A 16,899-nucleotide genomic window follows, 5' to 3' on the forward strand; every position below is an offset into this window, starting at 1 on the left:
TACTTACATGATTATTATAAGACATAGAATTATAGGGTAAATAAATGCTTAGATAAGAATTGCTATGGGGTGTGGAATTACAGGATATGAAAATCAGAAGGGATGTTAGTTTTGGTTTTTTTGTTTGTTTGTTTTTATTTAAGACAGGGTCTCATTGTGGAGCCCTGGCTGGCCTGGAATTCTCTGTGTAGACCAGGCTGGCTTCAAACTCACTGCCTGTCTCTTCCTCTCAAGGGCTGGGGTTAAAGGCGTGTACTATCCTGCCTGGCTTAGCATTGGTTTTATAGCCCTTTTATTTATTGGATGAAGAAACAGTGCCCCAGACACTTATTCTGGACCATGCCAGGTTAGTCAGTGACATCCAGGGCTAGATGAGGGTCATATAATTTTGAATTTACTGCCCCCACCCCCAAGTGTTCTGTACTTAGCCATCAGGGAAAACAGGCTGAGTAAAATGCAATTTGAAAACTCTACTAACCTTGAACTTAGTTAATCTAACAGAACTTGTCTATGAGGTCACTTAGAGAATATGTGGAGGAGTATGTAGTGTAGTGGTTTAAATGGGAGGGAGATGCTCTAAGGTTAGGCTTGCTTGCTTCAGATCCTGGCTTATCCTTGATGAACCTCATCTTCATCTAGAAAATGGGTATAATAGTAGTACCACCTTTCTTATGCTTCTGAGGCTAAGATAAGAATGATATATATCTACTCTACACTTTGCATATGTGAATTCCTAGTGTATAAACACTGGTAAATATTATCTGCCATTATTCACCATAATCCTTCTAAGATACTTTGAAAACTTGACCTGTGAAGACAACGAATGCTCAATTTTGGATTTTACTCATCCCGGGTTACTCCTTTGCTCTAACCTTCCTTCTCTAGATATCCCAGGCTAGGAATATTGTCATCATCCCCTTTTAGACCTGCCCTCTATTACCAAGTCATAACTTGTGCGTTTCAAATGTTTTTCAGTTTACTCTGCCTCTATCCTGTCGCGCTTCTGGCCCTGATTGCACCAAGCCTGGATTACTACATAGTTTCTTTTTCTGACTTGCATTCTTCCTCTGGTCTGTTTTGGTTGTTGCTACCAGACTGGTCCTTCAGAGGCATTGTTTTATCTTGTTTCCCGTGGCCCTGAAATTTGTAATGACTCCATTGTCTGTTCCCTCAAAGGCCAGCCCTCATGTCAGACCTCCATGTCCCTAGCAGATCATCAGTGATTAAAAGAAATAATACAATGCCTGCCATATACAATTGAAAATAGTCAAGTAGCAACATTTAAAAAATACCCTTTGTGGTGGCACTTACATTAAGTCTTAACATTTGGGAGGCTGAGACAGAAAGAACAGGAGTTTACATGGATTTTATTAGACTATGTCCTACTATGTTTGTTAGTACATTTTTAAAGATTTTATTTATTTGTTTATTCATTTGTTTGATTGGTTGTTTTTTTTGAGACAGAGTTTCTCAGTGTAGCTTTTGGAGCCTGTCCTGGAACTGACTTTGTAGACCAGGCTGGTCTCAAACTCACAGAGTTTCACTTGCCTCTGCCTCCCGAGTGCTGGGATTAAAGGCGTGCGCCACCACTGCCCGATGAGATTTTATTCTTTGATTACATATATGTGTGTCTATACCTGGATATGTGCATGGGAGTCCATATGTCTTCAGAAGTCAGAGGAGTACGAGTCCTGTGGAGCTGGAGTTACAGGTGGTTGTGAGCCCGCCCACATGGGTATTGGAATCCAACTTGTGTCTTCTACAAAAGCAGGATGTGCTCCTAGCCAGTGAGTCATTTCTCCAGCCCTGTATTAGTTTATTTTAACTGAACATGTCTCAGAGAGTATCACTTTAATATAATCAGCATAAAATAAATAGTGAGATTTTGTATTATTTGGGAGAGGAGTCTATACCCTCAAAACCTCATGTGTAGAGCTGAGGAAGTAACTCTGTGCTAGATTCCTTGCCCAGCATGTGAAGATCCCTAGGGTCTGTCCTCAACACACGAAAAGCACCTATGTTTATTCTGTTCTTCTATCACATCTTCATTTCAACCATGCACATTTCAAGTGTTCAGTAGTCACATGGTGCTCTACTTGTCATCACTGTTCCTTCCACAGAAAAGAACCAAATTTCACCTCTTCCTTGCTTTTTCAAACAGAATAGAGTGATAATGTACCAAATGGCTGGACTGTTCTAAGCCAGTACAAAGTGTGAACGTACTTTGTAAGCATAGTTCTGCAAGAATATATGGAAGTTATTATTTCACACAAGGGTGAAATGTCTTGGAAGTAGAGTAATTTGAAAGAAATGCCTGGTTGGGGATACAGCTTGGTGGTATAGTGCTTGCCTCCCATGCCTGATGCCTGTTGTAAGTTCAGTTCCCAGTCCAGAGAAACTCAGTCCAGAGAAAAGAAACTCTTCCACACTGGGGACTGGCACTATAGCTCAGTGGTGGAGTGTGTACTTCGAGAGGAAAAGGACACATTAACTGTCCTGAATTGAACTGTGAAAAAATATAACCTCAAGCAGTGAATGGAGAATATTAACATGTACGTCATCCTGCTGTTTCTTTATAATGGCTTTTTAGGAAGAAATTAGTTACATTAATAAGGTTTTCTAAATTTTTAAATTCTTTCTTCTAGCCTTTCTTCCTCATTGAAAATTAACTTTCTTTCTTGAAATAGGATCCAGGCAGCTACCAAGAAACCCATTGCTTTCAACACCTTGTAGCACTCAAGTATGGAATGACATTAAAATTTTTTCATATTGTCCAATTCAATATAAAGGCTAAGAATTGACCTAAAAACAGATGTTAGATATTTAGACCTTGAAACCATTTGTAAAATGCTTTCAAGCTATGCCATGAAAGGAGATTTTAAGGAGTAGGTATCCTGACAAATTGATGAGTAAGACCAGTAAAAACCAGGATGCATGCATTTTTTCAAATCCCAGTGAGTTGGCCCCTCTGTCAGCTCCCCACTTAACCCACTGTTGGTGATGAAATACAGTACTTTGTGCATGCTAGGCAAGCAGTGCCCTGGTGCTACATTGCTGTCTTGTTTTTGTCTGACTGTTCTTGAGACAAAGTTTTGGTTCGTAGATTAAGCTGGCTTCAAGCTTTCACCCGTGCCTCAGTGTCCTGGGTGCTGGATTACAGCTGTGCACTACCATGCCTAGCTGCCCATTAAAATTTTAATAGTTATCGTTTATTTATGTACTTACTGTGTGCATGTGAATAGGCCACAGAGTATATGTAGAGGTTAAAAGGACTACTTTCAGGAGGTATTTCTCTCCTACCGCCATGTGGGTCTTAAGGATTAAACTCAGGTCATCAGGCTTGGCAACAGGTGCCTTTACCAGCAGAGACTTACCCCCTCACACATTTTATTTATTTATTTTTAAAATTTATTTATCCACTTGTGTGTATGTGCATCTATGTGTATGTATATGGGCATGTGTGTCATGGCACATATATGCAAATGAGAGGACAATTTATGGGAGTCACTTCTCTTTTTCTACTGTTGTGGGTCGTGGGGATTGAGCTCAAGCCGTGGGACTTGATGGCAAAAACTTTTACTCTCTGAGCCATCTTGCTCCCTCCTTTTGAGATGAGTCCAGGCTGGCCTTGAATTTCATTTGTAGTCTGGCTGGACTGTCTCTACCATATAAGTGCTGGACTTATAAAGCAGGCCCCACCACATTTGACAATATGGATGAGTTTTAACGTGATTTCCAAATAGTACACTCACTTCCCTTTACTCATGCTCTGACCTGTCCTATGGCCCTTTAGAGTTCAACACTTAATATGGATATAAACGTAAGTTTATAGTGTATAACTAATATTGCTGATGAAGTAAGGATTCCATCATTCATAAGTTTCCCCAAGCTAGAAACCCAAACCTGACGCATGCCCTCTTTTCCCTCATGCATCCCACTAAATTAGGTGCTGAATCCGTACAACTCCACCTCTTTGAGTACTTCCTTAGTCTGCAGTCACCTCTCATCCTTGCCACCCTCATTCAGGCTTTTGCCCTAGCTCAGGCTTTCGTCACTTTTCTCTTGGCTACTGCAACAGTCTCCAAACCAGTTTTCCTGCCTCAAGCTTCAGTCTTCCCTCCACCCCTCAATTTAGTCTCCAGCTCCTAGCAGAACGATCTTGCTAAAATGCAGATCTGATCACACCACTCCCCTAATTAAAAAGAACACTGAGTTCTTCCCAGGGCTGCAGATACAATCCAAACTACTGAGTGTGCTGTACAAAGCACTTAATAGTCAGAGCCCAAATTATCCCATTAGCCTAGCCTTCTGCCATATATCCAGAGCAATAATAATTAGTGGTTCTCCGGTAAGGTTCATCCTTTTAGGAACTGTTCTCTTCTTTTGATGGTCCTTCCTACTTCTCACATCAATAAGACATGTCATCTTCAGGCTTGTTCTAATGTCTCTTCTTCCTTCACATTGTGGCCGTTTGTTCTTTTATTCTCTATGTTTTATTGTGCTTTGAGGGAGGATGAGACTAGAAACAGTGTTTGCTGTAGTTGTATTGATAATGGGCATTATGACTTTAGCTAAATATTAAATACAAATTACTAAGTTCATCTCTGTATTACTTGCTCTTTCTGCCTCCAACTGTACTGCTCTGGTTGGTGTACCTTCAGTGTTCAGCTTATCATCCTTGTCCTCAGAGTCCTCCAGGCTCAAGTGGCTGACACGCAGTCTTCTATGTTGCCAAGCTGTGCCGTGTGCATTCACCTTTGCTGACACACTGCTCTGTGACATGCTGAGAGCTGCCATCGTCTTCTTTTGGCTTCTCTTCCTGTATCTCACCGTTGCTTTGTTTCTATAGTCACCACTGACCAGGCAGTACAATCCTTTCCTTCCTCCAAGTCTGCAAACTAATCACAGCAACAGTTGGCTGTTGACCTTGAGTTTTGGCTCTTTGCTGCGATGTATAACTTCCAGGGGTGCCTAGAAGCTGTTAGTTCATTGCAAAAAATTTTCTTTTCCTTCTTATTCTACATTTGGGATTTTGTGAATCTTAAATAGTGCCAACAGGATTGTCTCTAGATAAATATGGCTCTGCTCTATTTGTTTGTTTGTTTATCTATCTATCTATTTATTTATTGGTAACCATGTGTATTTATGTGTGCCTGCTTGTCTGTATATTTGCCACACATGTGTGCAGGTGCCCCCCGTAACCAGAAGAGGATGTTGGTCTCTAGGAACTGGAGTTATAACTAGTTGTGAGCTACCCAGTATATGTGCTGGGAACCAAACCAGAGTCCCCTGCAAGAGCAGCAGGTGCTCTTAACCATGGAGCCATCTGTCTAGCTGCTCAATGTGTATAATTCTGTATTGTCATTTAAAAGTGAAACTACTGGACAAGAAGATTATTAGTTATCGAAATTCATGTAGCTCAGACACTCCATAATCTTTCCCCTTCTCAAGGACAGTGCATCTACAAAATAATTGCTTTTTACTCTCCCCTGACTCCATGCTCATCTGCTCATTGCCACTATTAAGATGAGGGAATTGGTGTGTATGAGTAGATTTGGTTGAGCCTGAATATAGATTGCCTTCTTGAAACAAAGCCCTCCTGCTTGCTATTCTGAATGAATGCATTGTTTGCTTGAGTTCTTTGCCTTTGATCGTTAAAGCTAGTAGAACTTTTGGAAGGTGACTGCTTGTTTGGTTCCACTTGAACAGTCAAGATATAGAATGGAATTAGTTTAAAGAGGGATTAATTTGTCAGAGGCTTGGTACTGTGTTATTTAGTGCTTATTTGCGCTCTATCTTAATCATTGTATAATTGAGAATTTCTTTGTCAATGTTTGGTTTTCAGGCTGGTTGGAAGGAAAATCACGCCACATTCATGAGTGAACTGAAAAATCTTCAGGCTTCTGGACTGACTACTCTTGGTCAGGCTCTAAGATCCTCATTTGATTTGTTAAATCTCAATCGATTAATATCTGGAATAGACAATTATGGACAGGTAACTATTTTTGAGTGAGTTCAGCTAATTTATTTTGATGACTTAGGGTAAGAGTGCAAAATTAGGCAAGACTTGTGCTACCTGCACTATCAACCAGAAGGGGGTTCATGCAGCGTGTAGATGTACAGTTCATAGAAATCACAAAGCAAACCCAAATGTTTGGTTCTTGGTTTTGTTTTGTTTTTTATTGTTGTTGTTGTTTTGCTTTGTTTTGTTTAGACCAGGCTGGCCTCGAACTCACAGAGATCTGCCTGCCTCTGCCTCCCGAGTGCTGGGATTAAAGGCATGCGCTACCACCGCCCAGTCAACTTTTTTGGTTGTTAAACATCAGTTCATCAATGGATTATACACTAAATAAAATGTCTTGTCATTTGATCTCAGAAATCTGAGAATATGATGAATAAGGTGCTGCACAAATGTTGGAAGAAGACAGTGGGAGGGAAATCTTCTGTGTCCCTCCTTCTTCCCCCACCCCCAGTCTAATAAAAGACTTGGAAAGCTCCAGATAAAAGAGGAGGCCAGAGAAGCACGTGCTGCTGCCGCCGCCATTGTTCCTTTCTCTCCTAAATGCTCTGCTCAGAATCCCCAGACACATTGTCCGGGCTGCAGAGCACGTGCCCCATGTGTCCCCCAGCCTGTGCCAGGATTTTAACTCAGGTGAACGGGTTCATGAGTATGGATGAGCTTTTGTTTCTTATTTATCAAGGAAAAGTTTATCATGCTTGAGGGATCATTGGCAAGGCAAATGTAGAAGTTTAAGTACAATCATATTGCTTTACTCAGCTCTAATGCTTTTTAAATATATTTTAGGGGAGAAATCCGTTTTTTTTAGAGCCGTCTATTTTAATTACCATCACAGATGGAAACAAGTTAACAAGTACTGCTAGCGTTCAAGAAGAGGTGAGATATATTTTTTTTTAATTTCATTTAAATAGCAGAGAACATGCAGCTATTTCTGTGGGAGGCATGTATTTCCAGTTAAGAATACAGTTTGCACAAATCTATATTGGTAATCCTTAAGAGATGGCTTAATTCTGTTGAGTTCCATGAAAGTGCAGTGAACCATTTAACACTCTTCTTTTTATATGGGTTGTTATGATGAACCTTTTCAAATTTTGCCTTATCAGCTTCATCTTCCTTTGAATTCTCCTCTGCCTGGAAGTGAACTAACCAAAGAACCTTTTCGTTGGGATCAAAGGTTATTTGCCCTGGTGTTGCGTTTGCCTGGAGTGGCTTCTACCGAACCAGAGCAACTAGGGAGTGTACCAACTGATGAATCGGCCATCACACAGATGTGTGAAGTCACAGGAGGTACTACTGTTCTTTCAGGTTTCTGCAGGAAGAATTTGGGGTGGGAGAGTATAGTTCTTATTAAGAGCCGTAGCTAGCCTTTGGTTGCTTGCCTTCAAAATCATACCTGCTAATATAGTTATGATGGTTCTAAATCCTATTTTAGGCTTTCAAATACTTGTATTATGAACCAGTATTTGATTTGATGAAACTTATGCTCTTTATTTTTCTCTCTGGCATAGGTCGCTCCTACTGTGTAAGAACACAAAGAATGTTGAATCAGTGTTTAGAATCACTAGTTCAAAAAGTGCAGAGTGGTGTAGTTATTAATTTTGAAAAAACAGGACCAGATCCGCTTCCTGTTGGAGAAGGTACAGTAATCATTTTCTAAGCTAAAACATTTTTTACCATAATATAGTGTGAGGAAGAATGATCTAAGACTGAAAAGACGTTAAACGTGTGACAGTAGAATCCAGTATCCATGTGCATCCCATTCATCACGAACATCCATCCAAACACTGACGTATGATCGATCATTGCCCATGCATGTGTTAGGTGGTCAAATTCTAGCAACCTTCATTTCATGTCAAATGTTTTCCTAAGGAAATTACTACTTTTTCTGACCTTAGTTTTTGGCTAAAACTGATTAGTTCATCTCTCTGTTCCCCAAATTTTTGAATATCTACTATGGTATGGCACTTGAGTAGTGATCTGATTTGGTGCTTGTGATCACCAAATATGCTAAATTATCTTTCTGAAATCTCTTTTAATTACCACCCCACAGCAAGAGTGTGAACGGTTCTTCAGGAACTTACAGTATTCTGTGAAGTTGTATATTGGTATATTCTCCACCATTCTTTAACTGCAGAATGTTTTCTCTTCAAATGAGATCTTATAGAAAATTTGACATCTAAAAATATAGAAGCATTGGCTAATTTTGCATAAGGAAGTTAAGCCATAGTGAAGCTCCAGATGGCTTGTCAAATGGATGTTTCTGAATGGGTTTCAGAAGGATCAGGGGAACTAAATTATACCACAGTGATACAGTACAGGACTTCCTTAAAGCCCTGCTCTTTGTTATGGCCTCTCCATTCTCTCAGCATGGGTATGCGCGTGCGCGCAACACACACACACACACACACACACACACACACACACACACACACACAGAGAGAGAGAGAGAGAGAGAGAGAGAGAGAGAGAGAGAGAGAGAGAGAGAGAGAGAGAGAGACCAACAGACCGAGAGACCGAGACAGGGAGCCCGAGAGACTGAGATTTCATTATTACCATGCATGGTGTTTTGTTTGATCTGATTCCCTTGGGTAAGGCCAAAGGGATCCACTATACATGGCAGAAAGCAGCACAGTTTTGTCTAGCACAATGGATCTTGTGTTTCTTGACTTGTTTTACTCTTTAGTTCTTATATCCCTTTGAGAAATTGTTGGAAAATTTAGATTCCTTTCCTTGGAGAAAAAGACTTAAGTCACACAATACAGTTTTATGTGTAATTTCAGGAGTTTCTTGGATTCCTAAGTTAAGAATATCTGCCGAAGAACACTGGGGCCTCACACCATATTTTGAATCAACCATATAGGGAAGGGTGTGCTGTAGTGTTGGCAACTGACTGCCCAGCCCATAATTTTGTGTTTACTGCCTTAACATGAATGAGAAACTCAGATTGAAATACTAGTTCCGTTTACTGTCTCATAAGTAGCTCAGATTTCCTTTCTAGCTCCATTTTTCCCCTCTTTGTCCAGAGTTCTGTAGTCTCAAAGAATCTTATAAAAATAATAATACTTTGCTCAGAAAGATGGGCATCCCCAGCATTGTGTGCCCAACTGTAGAGGGATCCTCACATGTATTTCTTTGTTTTTCCAAGAGCCTGGTGAACTCCTGTAAAATCTCCTAACCTGAAGTAATTACTTGTTTAAAATAATGCCAAAATAAATAAATCAAGTCTTCTGTAATTTAAGGAAAATGACATCCAAATAACTAAAATGTCCTTCCAAATTATAATTTAGACTAGTAAATCATGGCATAAGGGTTTTTTGTTTTTGTTTAGGGAGGCAAAAGAAGTAAGCTAATTTAAATAATTAAAATGCGTTAATGGTGTATTAGTATGCATTATATATGGCCAGATTACATAGAATTTTAATGGTGTATGGAGAAAATGGGGTGAATTTTCCACAACAGTCTTGAGCTGTTTGCTTTATATTCCCCATCCCTATGTATACACAGAATATGCCACCAACATACTCTCAATTATCAAGAAAATTTAGAAAGCTTGTTTTTTTGTTTTGGGGGTCATTGGGTGTAGAGCAAAAATGTAAATGGAATTTATGATCTATTTTGCCAGCTCCCAAAAATCTAAAGACTATACCAGGGAACAAATGATTTCATTTGCCTAATTTGGTAAATGAATTCTTGAAAAATGACCATTGTGTTGTGATGTGCTTAACTTATGTGCCCACGTCTCCTAAAATGTAAAAGTAGTTTTGCACTAGTTTTCCAGACAGCTTCCTATTCTCACAGTACGTTAAGAATAGTGGGAGGCATTGAGTTAAAGGACAAATTAGATTCAAATTGTCTCGAGAGAGAGAGAACAGAAATCCTTGGACTGCCACTGCCTTTTCCTCCTTTCATTTTTCATAAACCATATTTTTAGTTTTAGTTTGTCCTTTGCCTGAAACTGAAAATTGTGTACAAGATAAGTAACAGTAAAAAGCAGCCAGGCCTTCTGTCACGTATTTCTCTCGTAGATGGACTGATGGATTTGTGTAGGCCCAGCAACTCATTTGCTGCTCAACCATGGCATAGCTGTCATAAACTCATCTATGTGCGACCTAATTCTAAAACTGGTGTTCCTGTTGGACATTGGCCCATTCCAGAATCGTTTTGGCCAGAACAGAATTTATCTTCACTAGTAAGTATTGTAAATGAGAAGAGTAAACACTGATCTGGGTTTTTAATTAGATGACAGTGAAGCTTTTAAAATAACTTGAGGCTTTTAAGCTGTGCCACAGGCTAGTAGACCCCCTTCTTTTTGGGCTTCCATCTTTTATTGAAAGGCTAGTTCTGTGCCTTAAAGCAGAGGAGGAGAATAGCCTTTATTTTATCATACTTGTTCATCTTTTGTGCTGTTGCCTTTGCCGTGTGGATATTAAAGCATTGCTTTTAGTTAATTTTTTTACATTTATTTAGTGTGTGTGTGTAACCAAAGTTTGAAATACTTTTATTTCTTTTCATAGTTTATATAGGAACTTATTTTGAATATGGCTATTTTGATGCATTTGAAAGCAAATTAGGAGAGCATTGTTTTAATGTTTTCTCCCTCCTAAAAGATACATTTTTCCAAGTAACATTTACATTCATTCATTATTTATTTATTTATGTATTGTTTGCTTTTCTTGTTTTGTTGTTTTTTTTTCGTGGCAATATTGGCACGTGAACCTAAGGCTTCACACATTCTAGGCAGCTACAGCCCCTCTATGTAATACGTCATTATTTTTACTGTGAACAATAAAATGAAAAAATAATGGAAGGCTGGTTATGCAGAAAATATGCATGAAGGCATGAAAATGTAAAACGAGCAGTTGGCGGCTGCTCTCAAGGATGGAAGTAGGAGGAAAATGTAAACAAATAGCTGTCTCTGTCCTTGAAGGGAAGTGCAGACAAAAATTTGTGCACTTCTATTTCGATACACTTCCATGTCTACTTGGTATTTCCTTTCAGTTACCTTATAGTATTCATTTTTCAAAGTGGGCTCACTGAGTAACGGGCTTCCTCACGGTGTTTTCATACATGCTTCGTCTGGCTTGAGTCTCCCTCTGCTCCCTTCAGCATCCCTCTGCCCTTTTCCCACATCAGCCTTTTGACCCAGCATCCCCCTTCAATTTTAATCGCTCATGTGTCCTGTTGCCTTCTCCACCTCACTTCTTTAAGGCCTCTTTTTTCCCATCTGGTGGGCCCCCTTCGAGTTTCCTGGCCTTTACCTACCCTTCCTCCCATCTAGATATACATATTTAAGCATTATAAACTAGAATCCACATGTGAGAGAGGACATATGTCTTCCTGAGCCTGAGTTACCTTGCTTAATAAAGTGTTTTTCAGTTGTACCCATTATCCTACAAATTTGACAAATTCATTTTTTATTTTTTCGCTTTTTGTCTTTTTTTTTTTTCTGGAGCTGAGGACCAAACCCAGGACCTTGTGCTTGCTAGGCAAATGCTCTACCTCTGAGCTAAATCCCCAGCCCCTTTGACAAATTCATTTTTATGGCTGAAATTCCATTATATGTATCTGTCTGTTTTCATCATTTATTCATCTATTGATAGACATCTGTGTTGATTCTATGTTTTTAATCAAGGCACTTCTGTTTCATATGGATTCACATTTTTTGTTTAAGATGGGCTCTCACATTGTAGCCCAGGCTGGCATTGTACTTACTCACAGTCCTTCTTACTCAGCTTCCCAAGTACCGATAATCATACCCTGGTGAGCCTTTTACTTTTCAATGATTCTAATTATGCAATGCTTAAAAAGTTATCTCTAAGCAAAGGTTTGTCTTTTAGTATCTACGTTTGGTAGAAGAGGGTTGGATGCTATAGTTACTCTTAGTACCAGATGAATTGGCTTTTCTCAGGGGTAGTGTTTAGGAAAATAGGAAGTTGTAGGAAACATACTCTGTTTCCTATCCTCAAGGAAAGAAAGCCTGAGTAGTTCATGTGTGGTCTGGGGCTAGGGATGGGCAATACAAACATATCATTGCTCCTCTACCGTACTACTTGCCTGATTCAGGTTAATTTGTATTTTAGGTTCTAGAAATTTCCACGGTGAACTGCATTTTCTCCCAGGCTACCAGTTTGGGTACTTATATTTGCAGGAGTAGTCATGGAAGGTTCAGTGAACAAGACACCTTTTAGCCCCATTCTGTGGGTGAGGGAAAATATTCCTCTTCTCTCCCCCAGGGCTCCAAGGTGACAAACCTGTCAGCTCTTAGCTCCTTCAAACCCCTTTGGTGAATTTATTTCATTATTGCTAGCTATGGGGTTTCACTCAGGTGTTTATCATTTTTTTTAGATACATAGATCTAAGAAATCAGAAACATTTCACAAACTGATTAAAACTGGAATAAGGGAAAGCTGGAATCACGGAAATTCCAGTAATTTATACACAGTTTGCCTTAACATCCCCCCCTGTAGAAGGTCACTGGAGAGTCGTTTTTTATCAACTCTCAAACATCTTACAAGTTTACGAATGATAAAGCTAAATGCATCTGTTTGCACTTTCATAAAGGAAGCCAAGCCATTTCCAGTATGTTTCTATGGCCTCCCATGTGTCTCAGCCCTGGCTGTCCTCCCTTCTCTCTGTGGTGGTCTCTAGTTATACAAAGCTGCTGATGAAATTGCTTCTCCTTTGGTCTACTGTGGTGCCCCAAACACACAGGCCCTTGAAGTTTCACCCAAAGCACCCTCAACTTCAGCTGTGCAAAGGACACACGTGGGTATGAACAGTGCTAGAAGATTCCTTTGAGCCCCTGAAGTCGGGTCCAGATCATTATCATTGTGTATCTTGCCCTTCCATACCTTTGCTATTTTTCCTTTTGCTTCTTAGTAGCTTGAGCTCATTAGAAAAGATTCTCCTTGTTCAGTGGTATCACAGTTATCTAACCTCATACCACAGAAGACTGACACTCATCGAATGCTTAAAGGTCACAAAATGGATTTGAAAGTGAGTTCATCCTATGGATCATAAGGGTTACTTTAACATAATTAATAGTTATTATTTCACTGAAATTCTAGCTCTCCATTTCCTTATCTTCCCTCTTCCCAATCCTAAGTAGAGGTTAGAGGCGAAGGACTTGAGTTACCACTGCCTTGGTGATTCTTAAAGTTCTAGAAACTCTTCAGATACTAATCTGTATCTTAGTGATTGACAAAAATGTAACGGGGCTTTCAGAATGGTTAGAATTGGGAGCTTGCTTGATATCCAATTGTATTTCCTCTGTTTTTTTTTTTTTTTTTTTTAGCCTCCACGAACATCTCATCCTGTTGTGAGGTTTTCCTGTGTCGATTGTGAACCAATGGTTATAGATAAACTGCCCTTTGACAAATATGAACTGGAACCCTCTCCCTTAACTCAGTACATCTTGGAAAGAAAGTCTCCTCATACTTGCTGGCAGGTATCTATCCTTACCTAGTAGCCAAATGTCTGTAATCATTCTGGGATCTGGGAATTGGTTATAAATTGGGGGGGTCTAGAGCGATAGCTCAGTGGTTAAGAATGCATACTGGCCAGGCGTGGTAGCCCACACATTTAGTCTCAGTACTTGGAAGTCAGAGGCAGATGGATCCCTGAGTTTGAGGCCAGCCTGGTTTACAGAGTGAGTTCCAGGACAGCCAGGACTACACAGAGAAACCCCGTCTCAAAAAACCAAAACAAAGGAAAATGCACACTAACTTTACAGAGACCCTAAGTTCAGTTCCATTATTCACATCAGGTGGCTCACAGCTTCCTGCAATTCCAGCTCCAGATGATCTGATGCCATCTTTCTGGCCTCTGTGGACACCACACACATGCACATACCCCTATGCACATATACACATAATTAAAAACAAAATATGGGTCTGGTGAGATGGCTTAGCGGTTAACTTAATGCTCTTGGGAGGATCCAGGTTCAGTTCTCAGCACCCATGTGGCATGCGGCAGCTCACAGCTGTCTCTAACTCCAGTTCCAGCATCTGAGGCCCTCTTCTAACCTCCATGAGCACCAGGCATGCATGTAGTGTACAAACATACATACAGGCAAAACACTCATACATAAAATAAAAATATATAAATCTTTAAAAAATGAAAACTTTAAAATCTTTTCAAAAATTACTTTAAAATATTTCAAATTTGGTAATAATTACACTGTATTTTTAAATGCTATCAAATAAACAGCATAGCCAAGAAAATAAACTTAGAAAAGTAGGAAACATTAATGTACTGTGCATTGCCATTTGTGGAAGTAGGATCTGATGAAACCATGCATTTGAGGATTTGGGGTTGGGTAGACCTGTTCTTATCTGTTCCCCAGGCTAAGAACATTAAACTACAGGGTGTGATTCAGTTCAGGTATGAGCAAGACTCTCAGCCCTTATTTTGAACTTGACAAATGAGAAGTCCTGCATATTTGGGGCCAAGAACCAGAAACCCTGAAATTACCTTCTGTATGAGTATAATGCAATAAAACTGTAGTTTCATTAGTACAAGCCCCACTGACTGGGATTTGACAAGTGGAGAGATACCATTCTCTCGTGCTTCTGAGTGCTGTGCTGCAGTCAGAAAGACTTGCTCATTGCTTAATAGAGTTGCCTGTGGAGTTTGACTTGTAAAATTCTAGACTTGACACGCATAGCTTTTTTATTTGGATACAAAAAAAGTCCTACATTATAAGGATGTCCATTCTATTATTGAACTATGGGACCACATACCAGCCAGCAATTTTTAGGTTCTATTGACACAGGGGACACTTTCAGACACTCATCTGTTCTGTTCTAAAATGTGAGATCACAGATACACAGCATCTATAAGCTACTTTAATTCTCTCAAGATGCTAAGGCTAGCTCAAAAGAAAAGGAACAAGCTTGAATCAAAGATATAAAGGGGTAAGAAACAAAATTTCAAAACTACAGGTGGTACTTGCATATGTCTTTAATCCCAGCACTCCAGAGGCAGAGGCAGGCGGCTGTGAGTTCAAGGCCAGCCTGGTCTACAGAGCAAGTTCTCGGACAGTTAGGACAGAGAAACCCTTGTTCAAAAAGAAATTTTAAAAAACATTTCAAAACTACAGTATTGAACAGAGGCCAAACAAAAAAAGATTCCATACTGTATACTTGTACTTTTCTATATTCAGACAGCTAAAATTAACTTACTGTGTCAGAAGTCAGGGTAATATTTCTTCCTGAGGGTTGCAGGGTAGTGGCCAGAATCAGACACAACTGGGTTTCTTGTAGTGTAAACAACACCTAGGTCAAGAAACAGAAAGGGACAGGCAACTCCCTCCTGTCCTTTTTCTGGAGTATCCACCAAGCCCTCTACTTGTTTATCCCTAAATTCTAGAAATGTAGACCATAGAAAATTAACTTCTTCTTTTGAATAGTTTGGTTTGGGTAGGAGGTTTGAGTTTCTACAACAAAATTAAATAAAATTACAAATCACACCTTTTCTCTTAAATAAACTTTCATTCTATATAGCATATTTCTTCTAAATCTTCTCCGAAGAAACGGAACAAATCTGTCCCCACTTCTCCACAGCTTCTTAAATGTCATACATAGTCTTTGTCCTGACCTTATACGAATTTGATCTGATTGATTAGTGGGACTGACAAAGAATGGAGCCGGGCCGAGGAACTCTCACAACGCTTGAGTAGAGAAGGTGTTCTAATAGAGCTGGGAGAAGGCTCAGGCAGTAAAGTGCTTGCCCCGCCTCTCCGAGACCAGCACTGCGGTTCAAGCCCAGGACTCATTGTTTTTTAAAGAGCCTATCAAGGACTTGTAATTCCAGCATAGACAGGTAGAGACAGGGGGACCCGGAGTTCTCTGGCCAACCAGGGTAGCTGAATTGTTGACCTTTAGGTTCACTGAGAGATCATGTCTCAGAAAATAAGGTGGAGAGCAGCAGAAGAAAGCACACGTTAACCTCTAGGCCTATACACATGTCCATGCATGTGCACTTGTATTTACATATGTGCACGTGCACACGCGCGCGCGCGCGCGCGCGCGCACACACACACACACACACACACACACTTGTTTTTTACTTTGCGTGATACATCATTTCTCCTTCTTAGGAAACAAAATATACCCCATTTTGTTATAGTTATCTGTTTAAAGTTGGAATTGCAACAAAATCTAGAAGAATCATTTTTAGCATTCCTTATGTTTTATGGAGTCATCAATTACATAAGAAAGATTTTTTTCTTTTTTCTTTTATTTGTTTTTGTTTTTTGTGTTTTTTGAGACAGGATCTCACTATGTAGCCCTGGTTGTCCTGGAACTTTCTCTGTAGACCAGGCTGTTCTCAAACTTGCAGAGATCTGCCTGCCTCTGTCACCCAAGTGGTGGGATTAAAGGTGTGTGCCAGCATACTTGGCATATTTTCATAATAACTAGACTTAAGAAGAATTTCCTGAACTGTAGGTGATATTGCTATTACGAAGAAGTAGCATGGTAAATTGTTGTCATTAAGGAACCCTGCCAAAGGTCTTTGGGAAGGGATAGGAATGGGTCTCTAAAAGTTTGTACTGGTGTCCTCATTTGAGTCAAAGAGTCTAAAGAAGGAACACAGAGAAAACATGGAGGCTGGCAGATAATGCACACCAACTCAGGAATACCAATAAAGAATCAAAAGGTGGTTATGTGAATACAACCAATGTTCTAGTCTTCTAAGTTGATGTAGCCAAGAAAATGTGTTCCAGATTGAAGTGAAGCATCTCCTTGCTGCCTCAGAAAGTGTACAATAGTTTCTGTCTCATAATAGGTTACTCTATAATATTTACTCAGTTAAAAATGAAAGGAACTAGCAAAACTTAATAGAAGTATGTATAACAACTGTTTACACAGTCTTTTAAT

The 16,899-nt window shown here is 39.7% G+C and overlaps 1 protein-coding gene across 4 annotated transcripts in view; it reads left to right on the forward strand.

Annotated features, from left to right (window-relative positions):
- Positions 1-16,899, forward strand: part of LOC131898819 (integrator complex subunit 6-like) — a 55,667-nt gene that overhangs the window by 18,082 nt on the left and 20,686 nt on the right. For all 4 annotated transcript variants that reach the window (XM_059250032.1, XM_059250033.1, XM_059250030.1 and 1 more), the window contains exons 3-8: positions 5,846-5,995; positions 6,806-6,895; positions 7,123-7,306; positions 7,528-7,656; positions 10,045-10,208; positions 13,314-13,466. In XM_059250032.1, the coding sequence (XP_059106015.1) occupies positions 5,846-5,995; positions 6,806-6,895; positions 7,123-7,306; positions 7,528-7,656; positions 10,045-10,208; positions 13,314-13,466 (870 nt within the window). The remainder of the gene's footprint in view (positions 1-5,845; positions 5,996-6,805; positions 6,896-7,122; positions 7,307-7,527; positions 7,657-10,044; positions 10,209-13,313; positions 13,467-16,899) is intronic.

Source organism: Peromyscus eremicus, chromosome X, assembly GCF_949786415.1.
Source record: "Peromyscus eremicus chromosome X, PerEre_H2_v1, whole genome shotgun sequence".
Lineage (NCBI taxonomy): Eukaryota > Metazoa > Chordata > Mammalia > Rodentia > Cricetidae > Peromyscus > Peromyscus eremicus.